Below are 18,925 nucleotides of genomic sequence, written 5' to 3'. Positions count from 1 at the left end.
TGAAACACTGAAAGCACAAACAGCAAATAAAACAAACAAAATTGTGCTTTAAATAAAGAATCTAAAATAACTAAATTCTTAGAAATCAGATTCAATTTCCATATAAAAAATGATCTAAAATTTTTTCCTGTCTGTATTTTAACTGTGATGTTGGAATATTTGAATCTTTACTTGTTTTATTGGTTCCACATGATAAAATGTGATTAATAATATTAATATTTATAAATGTGCATTAGTGTGTTTATTAAAAATGACCCCATGAATATAAATAATTTAATCTGAACATAAAAAGCTAAACAATATTCAGGACAGTAATTATTTTTGCTGCTTTGGGTCATTTTAAATTATTAGGAAATAAAATAAATAATAAATAAATGCTTCATTTGTGGGTTTCTGCTGCCATTAATCATGTTTTATTGTTTTATCTCTGCTTAAATTAAAATATTCTGGTTACCAAGACTGTAAAGGTGGATAATTACTTCTAATATTGAATTATTAATTTTCTTTATGTTCAAAATTTTGGTTTGGTTTGAAAATATGTTATTGTAACATAAATAATAAAATAAAAATATGTAAATACTATGTTTATCATATTTTTTCAATGTTTAAATATATATTTATTTAATATTTAGATAACACAATTCTTATTAAAAAATATTATATTAAATTAAAATACTGTTAAAATGATTATTGAAAAATATTTGCAAAATATTTTTTTTGAAAAAAAATGCATTTTCATCACTAAGCGGGGAAAAAACAGCACATTTCATTTTAAAAAGTAATTTAATTTGATTAAATTACATTAAAATATTGTGGTTTTGTTCAGTGAAACACATTTTAAAGGTCTAGTTGTAAAGTTGTGGAACTATGGCCCAAAATCTGAATTTTATTTTGGAAAACGTCATAAAACATTTTTTCACTTCAACACGTCGACCGTCAAACACTAAACAGTCGTAGAGAATTATTGTGGCTTTTTACTTTTTTACTGCAGCAGACTAAACTAAATACTCATCAGTGTAAAACAATAAATCTCCCATAAACCCATAAAGACGCAGATAATTCCTCTCCAGACGGGAAATTTTCTGCTCCTCATTTTAAATCCTGCTTCAGGAAAACGTTCTGGATCCTAAAGAGAAGATTCTCGGAGTTTTGGGAGAAAATCCACAAAACTTTTAAATTTGGAAAAATTCACGAAGAGAAAAAGTTTCAAGGTGTTGAGAACCGAAGCATCACATTAAACTCTAAAGGCTCTTATTGTGAAGGGTCTGATAGAGCAGGCAGGAGGTCGGGGTGGATGGACGGGTCACTAAAACACCAGATTTCATCACCAGAAACCTGTTGGATTCTTGTTTCAGATTGATAATAGTTTTTAATTTTCCCTAAAGTTACCCAAACATATGTAAAATGTCCCCAGTAGGGGGCGCTGATCTAGACCTCAGATCATTTCTAACAATTATTACATGTTTATTGTTTATATTTTCCTTCTTGTTGTTGTTGTCTTTATGGTTTTGTGTTAGTCATATTTTTAAATCACATCGTTGTGATTTAAAACAGGAAACAGGTGGAAGCTAGCCATTAGCAACACATGCTATCAACCATGATGTTAATTGCGCTATGAGAAAAATAAATGGACACATTTGGGAGTGATTTAGTTTCTGGTTTTACATTTAGAGGCACTGGAATCCCAATAAATGAATGAATGAATCAATGAATCAATGAATGAATCAATGAATCAATGAATGAATGAGGCTCTATGGGGAGGAGGTCTGGGTTGATGGAGGGTGTTCACTTTGGACCTGTCAGATAATTTAGCAAACAAAAACATGTTTTCTACATATGAGTGCTTTTTGACAATAATATATATTTATGTTAAATTGAACATGCTATCTTGTTTGTACTTTAATGAAAATTGTGTTATTTTTATTTATAAATTCAACATTAACAGAAAAAAATGCTCAATGCGCATTAATGAATCCAAAGCAGCAGTTTTAATGGTAAATGATGAAGTCAATATTATCAATAGGTAAGGTTTTTACTTAGAAAATTCACATTTTTCTGACCCATTGTGAGATTTTATGATTTTATTCATCCAGTGTTGGATTAATTCTGATTTACTGCACATTTATTCCTCTCAAATCTTCCTATAATCAACAAAATATGAACGATTTTTTAAAAACTACATCATTTCACTTCTGTAGTTTAAATTTTAAAGACATAAAAACTCACTGTGGATTTTTTCAGTATTAATTTAGAGTTTATAAAAGTTTAAGTGAACCCAGAGGAGAAGTTTATAAAACTGAAACCATGAGGTTAAATAAACAATAATCAGATAATTATTCATTTCTCTCTGCAGCTTCATTAATCAACATTTAAATCTGCTTTTTAGTTTTAGTTTCAGTTCTTTCGCTTCATTAATAATTAAAGGTTTCTTTATTTCTTTAATTTTTCTCTCGAGCTACATTTATTATTATTATTATTATTATTATTATTATTATTATTATTATTATTATTATTATTATTATTATTATTATTATTATTATTATTATTATTATTATTATTATTATTAGGTTTGGGAGATTTTTTTTATTATAAAGGAAATACAGTAGATGAATTTGCATTTACTTAGTAATTTTTTTTTTATTTTATTCATTGTGGGGTTTTTTTGTTATTTCAACTGTAATTGAAGCACCTGGATAAAAACAATCCCTATTATTTGTGTTTTCTGTGGGTTTTTATTTTTAACATCAGAAATAAAAGCTACGTTTAAAATATAACTGTTCAATAATAATAATAATAATAATAATGTGCAATAAAACGCTTCTTTTTACACTGAGTATTGTTCTTTACTTTCTTAGGAAAGGCACATTTTATATTTATATTTATACTTTTTGCTCATATTGTGTTTATCTACATATTTCTATTGTTTATATATAAACTCTATTTACTGTAACAGAAATAATCAGCCCTCTGGGATTAATAGAATATTTCTGGTTCTGATTAACTAACCTATTTTTAAAAAACAAATCTTCAGTGGTAAAAATACAGATGTTTTGTTTTATTTTTTTATTTTCTCTCTGAAAAAAATTACTTGACATTATGTGATATTTATTTAAGAAAACTGTGGAAATCTGTCAAATAATATTTTATTTTTTAAATAAATCATTTTAAATCGTAGTTTTCCCTCCAGATGAAGGTCTGAACCTGCTCCGTCTGATGGAGGCCTTTGAAGAGTAGCAGCGACTGAAGGAGCTTGAGGCCGGGGGAGGACCGGGGGGAGAACCGGGGAGAGGACCGGGGGGAGAACCGGGGAGAGGACCGGGGGGAGGACCGGGGAGAGGACCGGGGGCGAGGACCAGTCAGCGTGGCAAACCTGCAGCCTCTAACTTTAGTTTTATCTGTGAGGATGTCCGTGGAATGAAGCGGAGGGTGAGGAGGGTGAGGCGGGTGAGGAGGAGGGAGGGAGGAAGGAGATAAGGCCGTTAACGGGCCATGTGACAGGCGGTTTTAACGGGCAGCTGATGGACAAACCGCAGAGAGAGCAGCAGCAGCAGCAGCAGCAGCAGCGGCAGCAGCAGGTGTGTCCAGGTGAAGCTCACTCTACCTGCAGACCAGGTGAGAGGCTGGATTCTGCTGAGGGAGACCCCTCACCTGGAAACATGTACGTCAGCTACCTGCAGCTGGACAAGGACCCCGCCATGTACCAGAACCCGGTGTCCCGCCACCCGGGCCTCAGCCTCAGCCCGCAGAACTTCCCCGCCCCGCCGCAGTACTCGGACTTCGCCGGCTACCACCACCACCACCACGGCCTCGGCAACGACCCGCACCCGGGCCAGCAGGCCGGGCCGGGCGGCGGCGGCTGGAGCCCGGCCTACCCGCCTCCTCCTCCGCCCTCTCGGGACGACTGGTCGTCGCATCACTACGCGGCGGCGGCGGCAGCGGCGGCGGCCGGCGGACCTCCGGCCTCCACCGTCCCCGGAGCCGTGGGTCCCTCTCTGGGCTTCAGCCCCCCGGAGTTCCCCGGACAGCCGCCCGCGCTGCTGCCCGCCTCCCTGAACGCGTCTGGTGGGCAGCTGTCCCCCGGATCCCCGCGGAGGAGGAACCCGTACGACTGGATCCGAACCTCGGCTCCGACCAACAACCCAAGTAGGAACCAGAACCACTCAGAAAGCATTTTAATTATATTAATTATTATAGAAATCTACAAGACACAGATGTTAAATTAATACTGAATTTATTTCTAAAGGCTCCATTCATTATTATTATTATTATTATTATTATTATTATTATTATTATTATTATTATTATTATTATTATTATTATTATTATTAATAATAATAATTATTATTATATCTGAAAAGTTTTCATGAGTCTCACTTCAGACCTTTTCTGATTACATTAATTAGAGGAAATAGTTTCCATCTGCATTCAAATATATATTTTATATTTAAATCTAAAGCTGCTTTATTTAAAAGGTGTTTTATGTCATTAATTAGAATAATTATAGAACTTTTTTTAAAGGTGAAAACATTTCTTAAATGAAATCGTCGCGATTAGTTTGTATTTCCATAGTTTTTAGGTTTTAAATGTCTTTCTTCATCTGTAGTTTTCATTTTAAATATAATTCAACTAAAACTCGTTGGTAACTAAGTTTTTATCGTAATTATTTCAAACTGCAGTTTAGCAATTCAACAACAGTAATTAAATGAAAGCTCAGATTCCCCTGCGAATAATACATTAAATAAATAAATACGAGGAGTCCCTCCATAAACACAACAATAATTTATTTCACCAGAATCCATCAGAACAACCTTTAAGGTTTTTTTCACTCAGTAAATCCGATTTATTTTTTATTTCTATCAAACTCCTTCCAGCTCGTTAATTCTGCGTTTGAAAAGCTTAAATGTGTTTTTATTTTGTTCCCACAAGTTAAATAATCTAATAATTGATCAGGAGAATAATCTGATCTGCAGCTGCTTTTATTTCAGATCAAACCTTAGAGAGGAAAAATCAGTCTATTGATATTTTATTGATAAAGTCTGTCGGATTAATAAATCTTATAATCGTTATAATGACGATTTAAATTCTGGTTTCTTTTCCTGTTTCTGTACGTTTTTAATAAACATTTTCATGTTTATTAGTTTTAAATCTTTAATTGATTCCAGACATCGGTTATTGATCTATTTTAGTTCATTTTTCCCGGTAGACCGTCGGTGGTTAATTCTGAGTCTCCATCGATCCCTGATCGATTGATCGGTGATTGGCTCCAGCTGTCATTATTGATCCTCTTTGAAATTATTTTAATTTTTCCTCTCAGGCGATGAAGAGTCAATATTAGTTCAATCGATTAGTGGCTCCACGTTAATAAAAATATATTCTGTGACATTTTAAAACCCCAATATTGCATTATTATTATTATTATTATTATTATTATTATTAATAATAATAATAATAATAATAATAATAATAATAATAATAATAATAATAATAATAATAATAATAATAATAATAATAATAATAATAATAAACGAAATAAAAATCATTTTATTTTCAAATGTTTATGACATTTTGATTATTAAGTTCAATAACTGTAATTATAAAATTACTGATATTTAAATTTGTGACATAGAAATGTCAAAGAACAAATCAACAATGATGTTTAGCAAACATTAACAAAGAATTCAAGCTCGCTGGCTAATGCAACAGCAAGCTAATTTAACATAAAACCAGCTAATTAGCTCTCTTGTTAATGTCATTAGTTTAACATAAAGTCAGCTTGTTTGATAGCTAGTGCTAAAGCAAGATAATCTAGCATAACATAGCTTAACATAACATCAGCTAGTTAGTTCTCATTTGCTACAGCAAGCCATATTAAGCTAATAACATATCACAATGTTATTAGCTTAGTACAAAACCAACTAGTTAGATAGCTAGTGCTACAGTAAACTAATATAGCATAGCATTATTAGCTTAAAATAAAACCAACTTATTAGCTCTCTAGTGATACAGAAATCTCATAACATTACTAGCTTGACATAAAATCAGTTAGTTAGCTCTTTTGTGCTATAGCAAGCCAGTATATTACAGTGTTATTAGCTTAACATAAAACCAACTTATTAGCTCTCCTGTTAATGTTACAAGTTTAATATGAAGTCAGCTAGTTTGATAGCTAGTGCAACAGCAAGCTAATCTAGCATAACATTACTAGCTTACAACAACCTGATATGTTATAGCGCTATTAGTCTAATATATATTTAACCAGTTTAATAGCAAGTGCTGCAGCAAGCTGATGTAGCATAGCATTATTAGCATAAAATAAGTCAGCTAGTTAGCTCTCGTGCTACAGCAAGTCAAAATATCATAATTTTATTAGCTTAATATAAAACCAGCTACTTTGAAAGCTAGCACTATAGCAAGCTATTGTAGCAGAACGTTAGTAATGCAAAGTAATTGCAATCATTAACTTACTTGTGCTACAGCAAACTAATATAGCATTACGTTATTAGCTTAACATAAAGTCTGCTAGTTAGATAGTTCATGCTATAGCAAATATAGCATAGCATTATTAGCTTACCATAAGTCAACTAGTTAGCTCACTAGTGCTACAGCAAGCTAATCGATAAACATACAGTCAGCTTGTTTAAAAGGTCGTGCTACAGCAAACTAATAAAACATAACGTTATTAGCTCAAAACAAGTAAACTAGTTAGCCTCTTGTGCTACAGACAGCTAATATATTAGTGTTACTAGCTTAACATGAAGCTAGCTAGTTAGCCTTTCATGTGGAGAATGATACTGTCGTTTTTCTTTTGTTGTTGGTTAAAATTAATTTAACTTCAAAATTTCAGTAACTTAAATATTTATCAGATATTTAAGCTACAGGATTAAAAACTGTGACGTCCACCTCTGACATTTTCACATATCACAGAAAAACTATTTGTTATTGTTCAAACTAAAGGATAATCCTCCACATGAACTCCATATTAACTAAAGAAAAGCATGAATCTGAATATTAAATGTGTCTTAATGTGAAAAACTGGAGCTCAGCAGGTTGCTGGACAGATTCCAGCTGCAGTGTTTGTTACTATAAATGCATCTCAAACTGAATTATTTCAGGCTAACAGACCTCCAACCTAAATAAACAATAACTGTTGTTTCACCAGAACATCATAACAGAACCAAAAGAATCACATGTCAGATGTTCTGATTAAAAGTTTGGTGACTTTCCCCAGAATAAGTTCTAAAAAGCCCCACAGGTTAAACTTTGACCACTTTTATGATGCTTCGTTAAGCGCAGCGACCTGATTGGCTGGACACTTCTTGGTTCACCTGTTAGGAAGCAGGTGATTGGTCGGTCATGTGTCGTCCGACGATGAACTTTGGCTGAATTTGCTCTTAGATTTTTATTCAGGCTTCTTCAGGTGCAAAGTCTCTTCGTTACATCAGAACGAACCATCAGAGGCGTGGAAATAGTTTTTATTTCCTGTTGATTCCAGGAGTCTTTGGAAAGTAAAGGCTGACATGATGTACGTGGTCTTCGCAAAGACAGGGGAAATCTTTAAAATAAGATGTGAAAAACTACACCAAAGACATAAAACTACCACAGAGATGCATGGAACAGCTATAAAGACACAAAACAACTGCAAAAATGTAAATAAATAACCACAAAGAGACACAAAATGACCCTAAAGTGATCCTAAATTATGATAACATCACACAAAATCACCATAAACTGATGAAAAAGTACAATAAAGACACACAAAATTACTACAGTGGTGCAAAGAAAAGCTATAGGAACACAAAACATGTAAAAGTGACACAAAACAACTGCAAAGGGATGAAAAATGACAACAAAGAAACACAAAATGACTATTAAGTCACACAAAAAGGCCATAAAGAGATCAAATGCACTACAAAGACACAAAAAACTACCAAACTTGCCCAGAAAGTCACACAAAATAATTATCACCGTACTTTAAATAACCACAGAGACCACAAAGAGACACAACATTATTACAAAGTCCGACAAAAAAGCCATAAAGTCACATAAAAGGACCACAAAAAGAATCAACGTGAACACAAAGAGACAAAAAAATGGAAATGAGTCACAGAAAAAGGCCACATCATCACAAAATGAACACAAAGACAGAAGAAAGAATTTGCCCAGAAAGTCAGACAAAATAATCATCAGTGTACTCAAAATAAGTACAGAGGCTACAAAGAGACACAAAATAATCATAAAGATGCTAGAAATGACCACAAAGATTCAAAAAACAAATGCTACAAAGATACAAAACATGATCATAAAGTCTTGCAAAAAGGCCATAAAGTCACACAAAAGGACCACAACAAGAATCAGCATGAACACAAAGAGACAAAAAAAATGAAAATGAGTCACAGAAAAAGGCCACATCATCACAAAATCACAGAAGTACACAAGAAAATACTACAAATGACCACAAACACACAAAAAACCACCACTAAGACACAGAAAAGGATCATAAATGGACAACTGCAGAGACTGGACTGTCCAGCAGGTATTTAACGTCCTGAACCTGAAGAACAGCTGATTGGTTCCCGTCTCGGCTTTCTTTCTGCCCAATCAAACTGTTGGTTTTTACTTTCTGACAAGTGAAGCAGAAGCTCAACAGTTCAGACAGATGTTCCCCCAAACTAAAATGTTTGAGTTTGAATTTGTCTGGATGAGCGACTGGCGGACAGACGGCGGCTGTTTGAAGAAGACACTCATTGAACGGTTGTGTGTTTAGTGTTAATGTTGAATCAGAGCATCTTAACGAGCTGAAGGCCTTTAGATTCACTTCAACACAACCACCAGGACAAGACCAGCTGCTGAGGATCTCGTGTCTCCAGTTAATTACAGTTTATATTCTACTAATTCCACTAATCTACCACTAATAGGGGCTTCTCTATGAAGTGATTTGATAATTTATGTTCAAAAGTCACTTAACTCATTAAAAGGAGACCAAACAACCTAATATATGTCATATAAATAAACACAAAACGACCACAGACATGCGCAGAATTACCACATGCCATAAAAGAACATGAAATAACTGTCCAAGATTAAAGGTTACCCAAAAATAAGACTCAAATTGACCACAAAGAAACTAAAAATTACCACTAACAGACTCAAAATGATGACAAAGAGACAAAATGAGCCCCAAGAGACGATAATGAATACCCAAAATAACCTTAAAAATACAGAAAATGACCACAAATATACACTAAATGACCAAAAAGAGACAAAAAATGATTAAAAAAGACATTAAATGACCATAGAATGAGCACAAAATGAATACATTCACACAAACAGCCATAAAAGAACTGCAAAGAGAATAAAAGTCACCCCAAAGAGACACAAAATGACTACAGAGAAATTTAAAATTACCACAAAAAGACACAAAATGATGTTAGAGAGACATTAAATGATCACAAATATACACTAAATGACCAAAAAGAGACAAAAAATTATCAAAAAAGACATTAAATGACCACAGAATGAACACAAAGATGCACAAAATGAATAAATGCACACAAAACAGGCATACAAGAACTGCAAAGAGAATAAAAGTTACCCCAAAGAGACACAAAATGACATGAAAGAGACATTAAATAACCAAAAAGACACACCAAATGACCTTGAAAATATGGAAAATGACCACAAAATGGACACAAAATGAATGCAGAGATGCACAGAATTCTTATATCCACGCAAAACAGTAATAAAAGAACTGCAAAGAGAATAAAAGTTACCCCAAAGAGACACAAAGAGACCTCAAAAATATGGAAAATGATCACATACATACACTAAATGACCACAAAGTGACACAACATGATCCCAAAATGACCTTAAAATGACCACAACGATGCACTACATTACTGTATTCACACAAAACAGCAATAAAAGAACCACAAAGAGAATAAAAGTCACCCTAAGAGACCCAAAGCAACCTCATTAATATAGAAAATGACAACAAATTTGCATTAAATGACCACAGAGTGACATAAAATGGCCACAAACATACACTAAATGACCTCATAAATATGGAAAATAACCACAAACATACACTAAATGACCGCAAAGTGACATAAAATTATCACAATAATGCACAAAATTCCTATATGCACAGAAACAGCCATAAAAAGAACATGAAACAACTGCAAAGAGATTAAAAGTTACCAAAAAGAGAAAAAATGACCTCAAAAATATGGAAAATGACCACAAATGTACAGTAAATGACCACCAAGTGACATAAAATGGCCTTAAAATGACCACAGAGATGCACAAAATTCCTCTATGTACTTAAAACAGCAATAAAAGAACATGAAACAACAGCAAAGAGGATAAAAGCTACGTAAAAGAGACGTGAAACTACTTCAAAAATATGGAAAAGGACAACAAATATACACTAAATGACCACAGAGACATAACATGATCCCAAAATGACCTTAAAATGACCAAAACAATGCACAAAATTATTGTATCCACACAAAACAGCAATAAATGAACATGAAATGACTGCAGAGAGACTAAAAGTTACACCGAAGAGACACAAAATGCCTCAAAAATACAGAAAATGACCACAAACATGTATTAAATGACCACAAAGTGACAAAACCTGATCCCAAAAAGACACAAACTGGCCATAAATTGACAAAAAATGACCACAATGATGCACTGAATTCCTCTATTCACACAAAACAGCCATAAAAGAACACAAACAACAGCAAAGGGATTAAAAGAGACACAAAATGACCTCACAAATATGGAAAATGACAACATATATGCACTAAATGACCACAGTACCACAAGTCACAAAATGGCTATAAGAAGACATAAAATGACCACAAAGAGACACTAAAGAGACAAAAGTTATCACAGTTTCACCCTTAATTTAATAATGCTGGACAGTGTGCTCCATTAAACATGAAACCTTTGAAGTAAGTTGGTTTCAGGAGCTGATTTTAGAATTTGTTGGACTTAAAGTGGCTCTTATTGTTGGCGGAGGGAAAGTTTTGACTAGAATCGATTCTAAAGTTTGTTCTGCTGTACGTACGGAGCCGAGTTTCAACAGTAAATGAATAAAATCAGATAGAAGTCAGTTCATGCAAATGCAGCCGCAGCAGGTGAAGGATTTGAATACAGACCTGAAGCTACTTTCTCAGCTGAACAAACTCCACATTAAACGAGTCCATTCACACACTGACGGATGGAGTGATTTTATGTTTCTGTGCACTGAAGCCTCGTTTATCTGCTGTTTATGCTGTTTATGTATCACTCTGAGCCAACATTTATGTCTTCATCTTCACTTTTAGTGAATTATTTATTACTGCTAATGAGATAACTCTATTGTTTAGCTAGCTAATACTCGTAGCTAATCATTTAATGCATCTTCTGAGCTGTTACTGACATTTAGCAAATCTTTTCATCCATTTCCTTATGTTATTTCTTACTTTTAATGAACCATTTAATCCATTATTTAAGCTAACTATTATTTTAGCTAACTGTTATTGTAGCTAACTGTTATTTTACCCATTATTATAGGTAACTATTACACTTAGCAAACTATTTTTCCAATCATTTAATCCATTATTGCCGTTAACTGCGTTTAGCTAATCATCCAATCCGTTATTTTAGCTAACTAGTTATAGCTGTTTGTTATTTTTAGCCATCCATTAAATCCATTATTTTAACAGTTTATTGCATTTAGTAAACCCTTAAATCTGTCATTTTGGCTAACTGACACTTTTAGAGGAGCTTTCTTAAATTATTATTTTGCTTTTTTTTCCTAGCCAATCCTCTAATTTATCACATTTAGCCAGTTCTATTTTTAGCTAGCATTACTACATAATTATTACTTTGTTTAACCTTTTAAAATTGTGTCCATCAGTTAAACAGATTATGTTGCGTGTTAATTTCAGCTGCATCTTGTATTTATTGCTAATATTGACATAGCCAGGCTAATTGTTTTCACACTGTGACCAAGATTTATGCTAAGCTAAGATAAGTAGCTGCATCTACCTCTTTGCATCCTTGGAGTTCTGCACATTTAGCTTGTAAAGCAAACCACGTCGACATCTCTGTCTAAACCTGTTTACATCTGAAAGTGAAATGTTCCTTTCCACCTGCAGGGGGCAGCGTCCCAACCGACAGGTTTAAACATCTTACATGTTTTTTTTTTAACCTGATTCTGTTTCGCTGTTTTGCAGATGGAAAGACGCGAACTAAGGACAAGTACCGGGTGGTTTATACCGACCACCAGCGGCTGGAGCTGGAGAAGGAGTTCCACTACAGTAAATACATCACCATCCGGAGGAAGGCGGAGCTCGCCTCAGCGCTCAGCCTATCAGAGAGACAGGTACGCACCTGGAGAGACGTCCTGCTGCTGTTACTGGGCCTGTATGAAGCTAACTGCTAACAGCTAGCTGGTCGTTGGGCTGATAGTCGCTTAGTTTGGTTCAGGATGAGTTTCAGTAACTTCCTGTCGCATCCAGCTCAAGTTTGTGTTTACTGCCGATCAGAAATAGTTTTTTAATCCCGGTATCCTCGACTCTTCTTCTTCTATGGCGGGTTATTGCTGCTAACTGAGCGCTAGCGCCACCCGCTGGTCATCTCAAGCCCCGACACAATTTGAACAATTTCAGTGCACAAAATTTGAACTTAATTTGATTTTTCTGTTGTGGATTTTTTTTTTTAAAGTTTGGCTAGAATTTCTTCATTTGAAAAGTTCTAATCCTTTCCTGTGAACGTCGGATCGTTAGTTTTAGTGAGTCAAGATGGTGGATAAAGTCGGCTTCAGTCTCCTATTTTAACATCGACTCTGCTCAAACCAACATTTAACTGATGATTTCTTATCTTTACATATGTTAAATGTGGACATAACTGTTTTTAAAATACACAAATAGTTGTAAACAAATATAAAAGGGCACAACACTACTAAGAAGAGATGGAGACTTCAAGATAGAGACACAAAATGTCTCTTGTCTCTTCTCAGGTGAAGATCTGGTTCCAGAACCGGCGGGCGAAGGAGCGAAAGATCAACAAGAAGAAGCTCCAGCAGCCGGCCTCCTCCACCACCACGCCCACCCCTCCCACCGGCAGCGGCGGCGGTGGTCTCCATGGAAACGGCGGCAGCAGCGTCGCCATGGTGACGAGCAGCAGCGGCGGCAGCAACGGTCTGGTGTCTCCGTCTCTGGCTCTGAACATCAAAGAGGAATACTGAGGACGACGGCGGGAAATTAGTCTAAAAATTCTCCCCAATGAGCCGAATCCACCTTCTGCTCGGCTAAAGCTAAGAGAAAATTTGAGAAAATGTCGACGGACGGTGACCCAGCAGCTGCTCTTCTCCATCCTGTCAGACTTTTGTTGCAGAAAACTCTTATTGGACTCTCAGCCAATGTGAAATCAGGCTGTCACTGAAGCTCGGCCGGTTTGAAAGACTTCGTAAACAGGAAGATCCATCGATCCAAACACCAAAAACGTCTGGCTGAAGTGTTTAAAAGGAAGCAACTGAATGTAGAATATTTCCATTTGATGGAGTCTTTGGTTTGAATATTTTACTAAATATTAGCTGCAATGAAAAAACTGCCACAAGTAGAAAATGCTGTAGAGGGCACTGTCAGACAGGCTCGTTTCAACCTCTAAAGTGACTTAAAAAGGGACATTTTCAGGGTAAATTCAGTTTGTTTATAGCTTGAAGATAATTGTGTTTCTTTAAATTCTCTCCACATGTCTAGAAATCCTCTTATTTGACTTTAAACGTGTTGCAGCTGCAGAAAAAGAGGCTGAAATGACCAAAAACATTGCATAAATGTAGTTTCTTATCCGGTTTCCCCTCAATGTTACTGATCATAGAAACACCAGAAACTCGAATGTTGATTTTCTCAGCAGCAGTTTGAAGGATTTCAACTCAGAAACCTGTTTTTTTCTGTCAGCTCTAAACACTACAACACCCATGATGCTCTGCTGCCAGTGAAGCCGGTCAGGAGTAAATCTGAGCACGTTTTGAATTCAAGGAATAAATGTATTCGTCCAGAACTGACCAGAAGTGAATGAAGTTACAGATTATAAAAAACCAACAGAGTCGTGTTTGGTTTGAACATCAGGACCTTTAATGCTGTGTTTGAGTCACGTTGGGTTGGAAATTTCCATGAAAACGTCATGTTTAGTCAAGTTTTCAAGCAGCTCAGTTGGAGGTTTCCTGTAGAAATGTGCTTCAGGTTTTAAATGAACTGTTCCTAAGATGTTTTACGTCCACACACCTTCGACTTTATCAAAATTCAGACAGTTACTGACAGTCTTTAATATTTTGGAGTGAAGGACTTCTACGACTTCACAAAAACTGACAGATGTTTGGTTGGTGGTTCGGTTGTTCTGGTTTCACTCGACACAAACAGACAGAGTTTCAAACACACTTGGAACCAAGGATTGGTCAAACATTATGTTGTTTTCATCAGAAAATCAGGAATAATCCATTATTTTTAAACAACAGCAGGAACAGACCACATGTGAGCACTCGAGTTTTAACAAATGTGAACTGGTTCAAAAAATCAGACTTATTTACCAACATTTATTTAAAACAAAACACCAAAACAGTACCAAAAAACAGCCAGTAGGAGACACAAAACAACCAGAAAGAGACACGAAACAACCACAAAGAGACACGAAACAACCACAAAGCCACACAAAACACCCACAAAGAGACATAAAACAACCAGAAAGAGACACAAAACAACCACAAAGACACACAAAAATTTGCCAAATTTTGGGGATTTTTTTTTTTTTAAATAAAGCTTTAAGGGAAATGTTTAAGGAATTATTGGAATTTTCTTCCTGAGGGTTTTGCAAATTTTCTGAAATTTGGGGATTTTTTTTGCTTAATTTTTGGATTTTTTTTCAGACAAAGAAACTCTATTTTTGGTGCCAGTAAATGAAGATAACAGGAGGGTTAAAAAGATGTAAATACGATGCAGGTGTGTTTGGTTTGTGGGAAATTGTGGCACAAATCCTGCAGGAAACAAACTGAAAACCCCAGAACGGCTTCATTGAGCTGCTTTAGGTCACATTTTAAAGCTTTGCCGTCTTCAGCAGAGATAACAGTAACCGGGTCAGTCCGTTCTGAGCTGCTTCATCAGATAAAAGGTGTGAAAATGTTTCCTGTAACCGAGGCTGTAAAATATGATCTCAGTCGTAGATTTTTCCTCAAAAAATACAAAATCTGAGCTCAGATATCACTAAAATGAAAGGGATCACTTCACATTGAATACATCCAACTAAAACCAAAGCAACTCCTGGAAGTCGGGTCATTTTTAACTAAAATACTGATGATTTTCTCAAGACAACATAGAAATAATGTCTGTTTTTAAACGTTGGTTCATAACAGCCAGAAGATATTCAGTTCAACATCATGTACAACAAGAAAAACATCAAATTCTAGAAACTGGAACCATTAAATTTAACTCTAAACACAAAGGATCATCTGAATAGCTGCTGATTAATAATCTGTTGATCAACTAATCATTTCCTAAACTTCAAGTTACAAGAGATGTAAACACAGAGACGCTTTCAGTTCGTCCACAGTAAATCACTTTACAGCCAAACGTTTCTCTTCTCTGCTCCTCAAATGTCCTGTAAATGTTCATGATTTCACCATCACACTTTATCACTTGTATATTTAAAATGTAATTTGTATTAAAAAGAAAAAAAAGGTTTTATTTTAAAACTGGCTGCTGATCTTTTCATTACATTCACAACATGATGTTAGAAAAATTACGTTTTTACACCAAGTTCTGTTTCAGAGACTGTTGGATTAATGTGTTTTATAAGTTTTAATATTTCAGTGTTTACAGTTCATTTGAATGAGTATTTTCAACGTGACCGACTTTAAATGGCAGAAATGCTGCATTTTTATATTTATTTCACAGCTTAGGCTCCTATTTTCTTCACAGATTTTGATGTCAAACATAAAAGACTCGACAAGCGACACAAGTGAGAGTTTATAAAATAGTTTAAAACTGGAATTAAAAAACTCTATAACACTAAGATAACAACACAGCACTGACACTGACAATGAAAGCATAAATATACACTACTGTTGAAAAGTTCAACATACAGTAAAAAATATACAGTAAAAATATAGTTTAAAAAAAGTAAAATATATAGAAAAAATATAGTAAAACTTCAGTGAAAAAATACAGTACAAATGCAGTAAAAATATAGTAAAATGCAGGAAAAAATACAGCAAAATTTTAGTAAAAATACAGTTAAAATATAGTAAAAGTATAATAAAAAAAAGTTAAAATATAGTAAAATACAGTAAAAATATAGCAAAAATTTACCAAAAATACAGTTAAAATATAGGAAAAATCCAGCAAAAATATAGTAAAAATACCAATAAAAATATAATAAAAATACAGTTAAAATATAGCAAAATACAGTAAAAATATAGTAAACATACAGTAAAAAATAATAAATATGCAGTAAAAATCTAGAAAAAATACAGTAAAAATACAGCAAAAATACAGCAAAAATATAGCAAAAATACAGTAAAAATATATGCTTATAGGGGCTGCACAGTGGTGTAGTGGTTAGCACTTTCACCTTGCAGCTAGAAGATCCCTGGTTCACGTCCCAGCTTTCCCGGGATCTTTCTGCATGGAGTTTGCATGTTCTCCCTGTGCATGCGTGGGTTTTCTCCGGGTACTCCGGCTTCCTCCCACAGTCCAAAAATATGCTGAGGTTAATTGATCATTCTAAATTGCCCGTAGGTGTGAATGTGAGAGTGATTGTTTGTCTCTGTATGTAGCCCTGTGACAGACTGGTGACCTGTCTAGGGTGTCCCCTGCCTTCACCTGAGTCAGCTGGGATAGACTCCAGCACCCCCCCCCCATGACCCTAGTGAGGATTAAGTGGTGTATAGATAATGGATGGATGGATGGATGGATGGATGGATGGATGAATATATGCTTATATGCTACTGTTGAAAAGCTTGGACTCGCCCAGACAATTCCATGTTTTCCATGAAAACTCACACTTTTATCCATGTGCTAACATAACTGCACAAGGGTTTTCTAATCATCAATGAGCCTTTCAACACCATTAGCTAACACAATGTAGCATTAGAACACAGGAGTGATGCTGGAAATGTTCCTCTGTACCTCTATGGAGATATTCCATTAAAAATCAGCTGTTTCCAGCTACAATAGTCATTTACCACATTAACAATGTCTACACTGGATTTATCATTCATTAAATGTGATCTTTATTGAAAAAATGCTTTTCTTTCAAAAAGAAGGACATTTCTAAGTGACCCCAAACTTTTGAACAGTAGTGTAGATATTAAAATTTGCTGATAAATACCTGCAGATCTGCACCATTAGAAAGATCCATAGACTCATCCATCAGTAGGTTTTTGTTTTAATAAACGAAGCTACATGTCAGTGTGAATATGTTCCATTTCCAACAGTTTGTACCTCACTATTTTATCAGAAGAGCTGGTAAAATACAGTAAAAGGACAACAAACACAGTTTTAAATACAGCTTAGCTTGCAGCAGCTAGTTTGAATCTTCGCTGAGTCGAACATCTCTGAATAAATTCTGTGGACGTTACTTAAACCCTCCATGAATAATCTGAGATGATCATTCCACTATTTCACCAACCTCTGGGGTCACGTATAAACTCAAGCCACACACAGAAATGTGTATTTACTTGCTGAGAGATGAGCGGTTGAGGTGTGGTGTCCAAAGGTTGGAGAGGAACGCTGTTCAAACAGAGCAGGATCCTGCTATCTGCTGCAGTGTGTCCACATCCAGACCTTTGCCTCCAGCAGCAGTATCTCAGCGCTGATAGATTATCAGTGACTCAGGCCATCAGTGACGGGGAAACAGACGCCTCTTGAACTTGAGGCCCTGAGCCATTTAAAAGCAAATTAAATGTTGAAAAAGTGCATCTTCCACCTTCACACCTGCATCACAGCTGCTGTTTCAGGGGATTCTGTTATTAAAATCTGCTAAATTTGACTAAAACGAAGCTCAGGCAGGGATGTGTCACCTGACCTGTTCTCCTTTACAGTAAAAACATCATGAGGAAAATACAAGGATTAGAGGGAGCATCCATCAGAGGTTATAACATAAATATCACACGTTATGCAGACGACACAGTGCTGTTAGCCAACAGTTAAGAAAACTTTCAGACCATAATATCTACAATTAATGCAGAGAGACAATAACTTGGTGTGTCTTTGAACAAAAAGAAAACAGAAATAAAAGCCATCATCCCAACCTGTAACATAGAATTAGACCCAGAAACACTGAAGCAGGTTCATCAGTTCACATATCTGGTTCATGACGACATCAGATGGGAGGAGTGGAACACAATCAGATGTAGAGCAGCAATGAACGCAAGAACAAAAACACAAACACACACGAAACGGAACAAAATGACAAGAAAAACAAACACAACGACACAAAATGACAACAAAAACAAACACAACAACACAAAAGGACAACTAAAGCACATGAAACTGCACAAAATGACAAGAAAAAGACACAAAATAACAATAAAAACAACCACAACACAAAAGGACAACAAAAATACACAAATGACAACACAAGGAACAAAATGACAATATAAACAAACATAACGGCACAAAATTACAACAAAAAGGCAAGAAAAATAAACAGAAAAATACCAAAGGACAACAAAAACATACAAATGACAACAAAAACACACAAATGACAACAAAAGGGACAAAATGACAAGAAAAACATTTTTCGACTTTCAAGTTAATTTTCTGAGTGAAGTCTCGAGAAAATATTCTAATCTTTAATGTCCGGCTCCCAAAATTCCTGACAAAGGAAGACAAAATAAATAAATGAACTCACCTGCAGACGTTCAGGTTTGTTCTGT

At 35.1% G+C, this 18,925-nt stretch overlaps 1 protein-coding gene across 1 annotated transcript; it reads left to right on the top strand.

The window, feature by feature from the left end:
* The first annotated feature begins 3,510 nt into the window (after positions 1-3,510).
* On the top strand, positions 3,511-15,739 carry LOC111586236 (homeobox protein CHOX-CAD-like). The gene is made up of 3 exons (XM_023295934.3): positions 3,511-4,143; positions 12,228-12,376; positions 13,013-15,739. Exons 1-3 carry the CDS (start codon positions 3,519-3,521, stop codon positions 13,238-13,240), a joined length of 1,002 nt encoding a protein of 333 aa, XP_023151702.3. The 5' UTR covers positions 3,511-3,518; the 3' UTR covers positions 13,241-15,739.
* The last annotated feature ends 3,186 nt before the right edge of the window (positions 15,740-18,925 follow it).

Source organism: Amphiprion ocellaris, chromosome 14 (assembly GCF_022539595.1).
Source record: "Amphiprion ocellaris isolate individual 3 ecotype Okinawa chromosome 14, ASM2253959v1, whole genome shotgun sequence".
Taxonomy (NCBI): Eukaryota; Metazoa; Chordata; class Actinopteri; family Pomacentridae; genus Amphiprion; species Amphiprion ocellaris.
The sequence above is the reverse complement of the archived record's forward strand: the minus strand, read 5'-3'. Positions and strand labels throughout refer to the sequence as shown.

Bases quoted from the DNA above. Each gene is read 5' to 3' on its own strand.
- LOC111586236 (XM_023295934.3), top strand. From the start codon at position 3,519: ATGGACAAACCGCAGAGAGAGCAGCAGCAGCAGCAGCAGCAGCAGCGG. The intron at 4,144-12,227 runs GTAGGAACCAGA...GCTGTTTTGCAG, and splicing joins GGCTCCGACCAACAACCCAA to ATGGAAAGACGCGAACTAAG. The intron at 12,377-13,012 runs GTACGCACCTGG...GTCTCTTCTCAG, and splicing joins TCAGCCTATCAGAGAGACAG to GTGAAGATCTGGTTCCAGAA.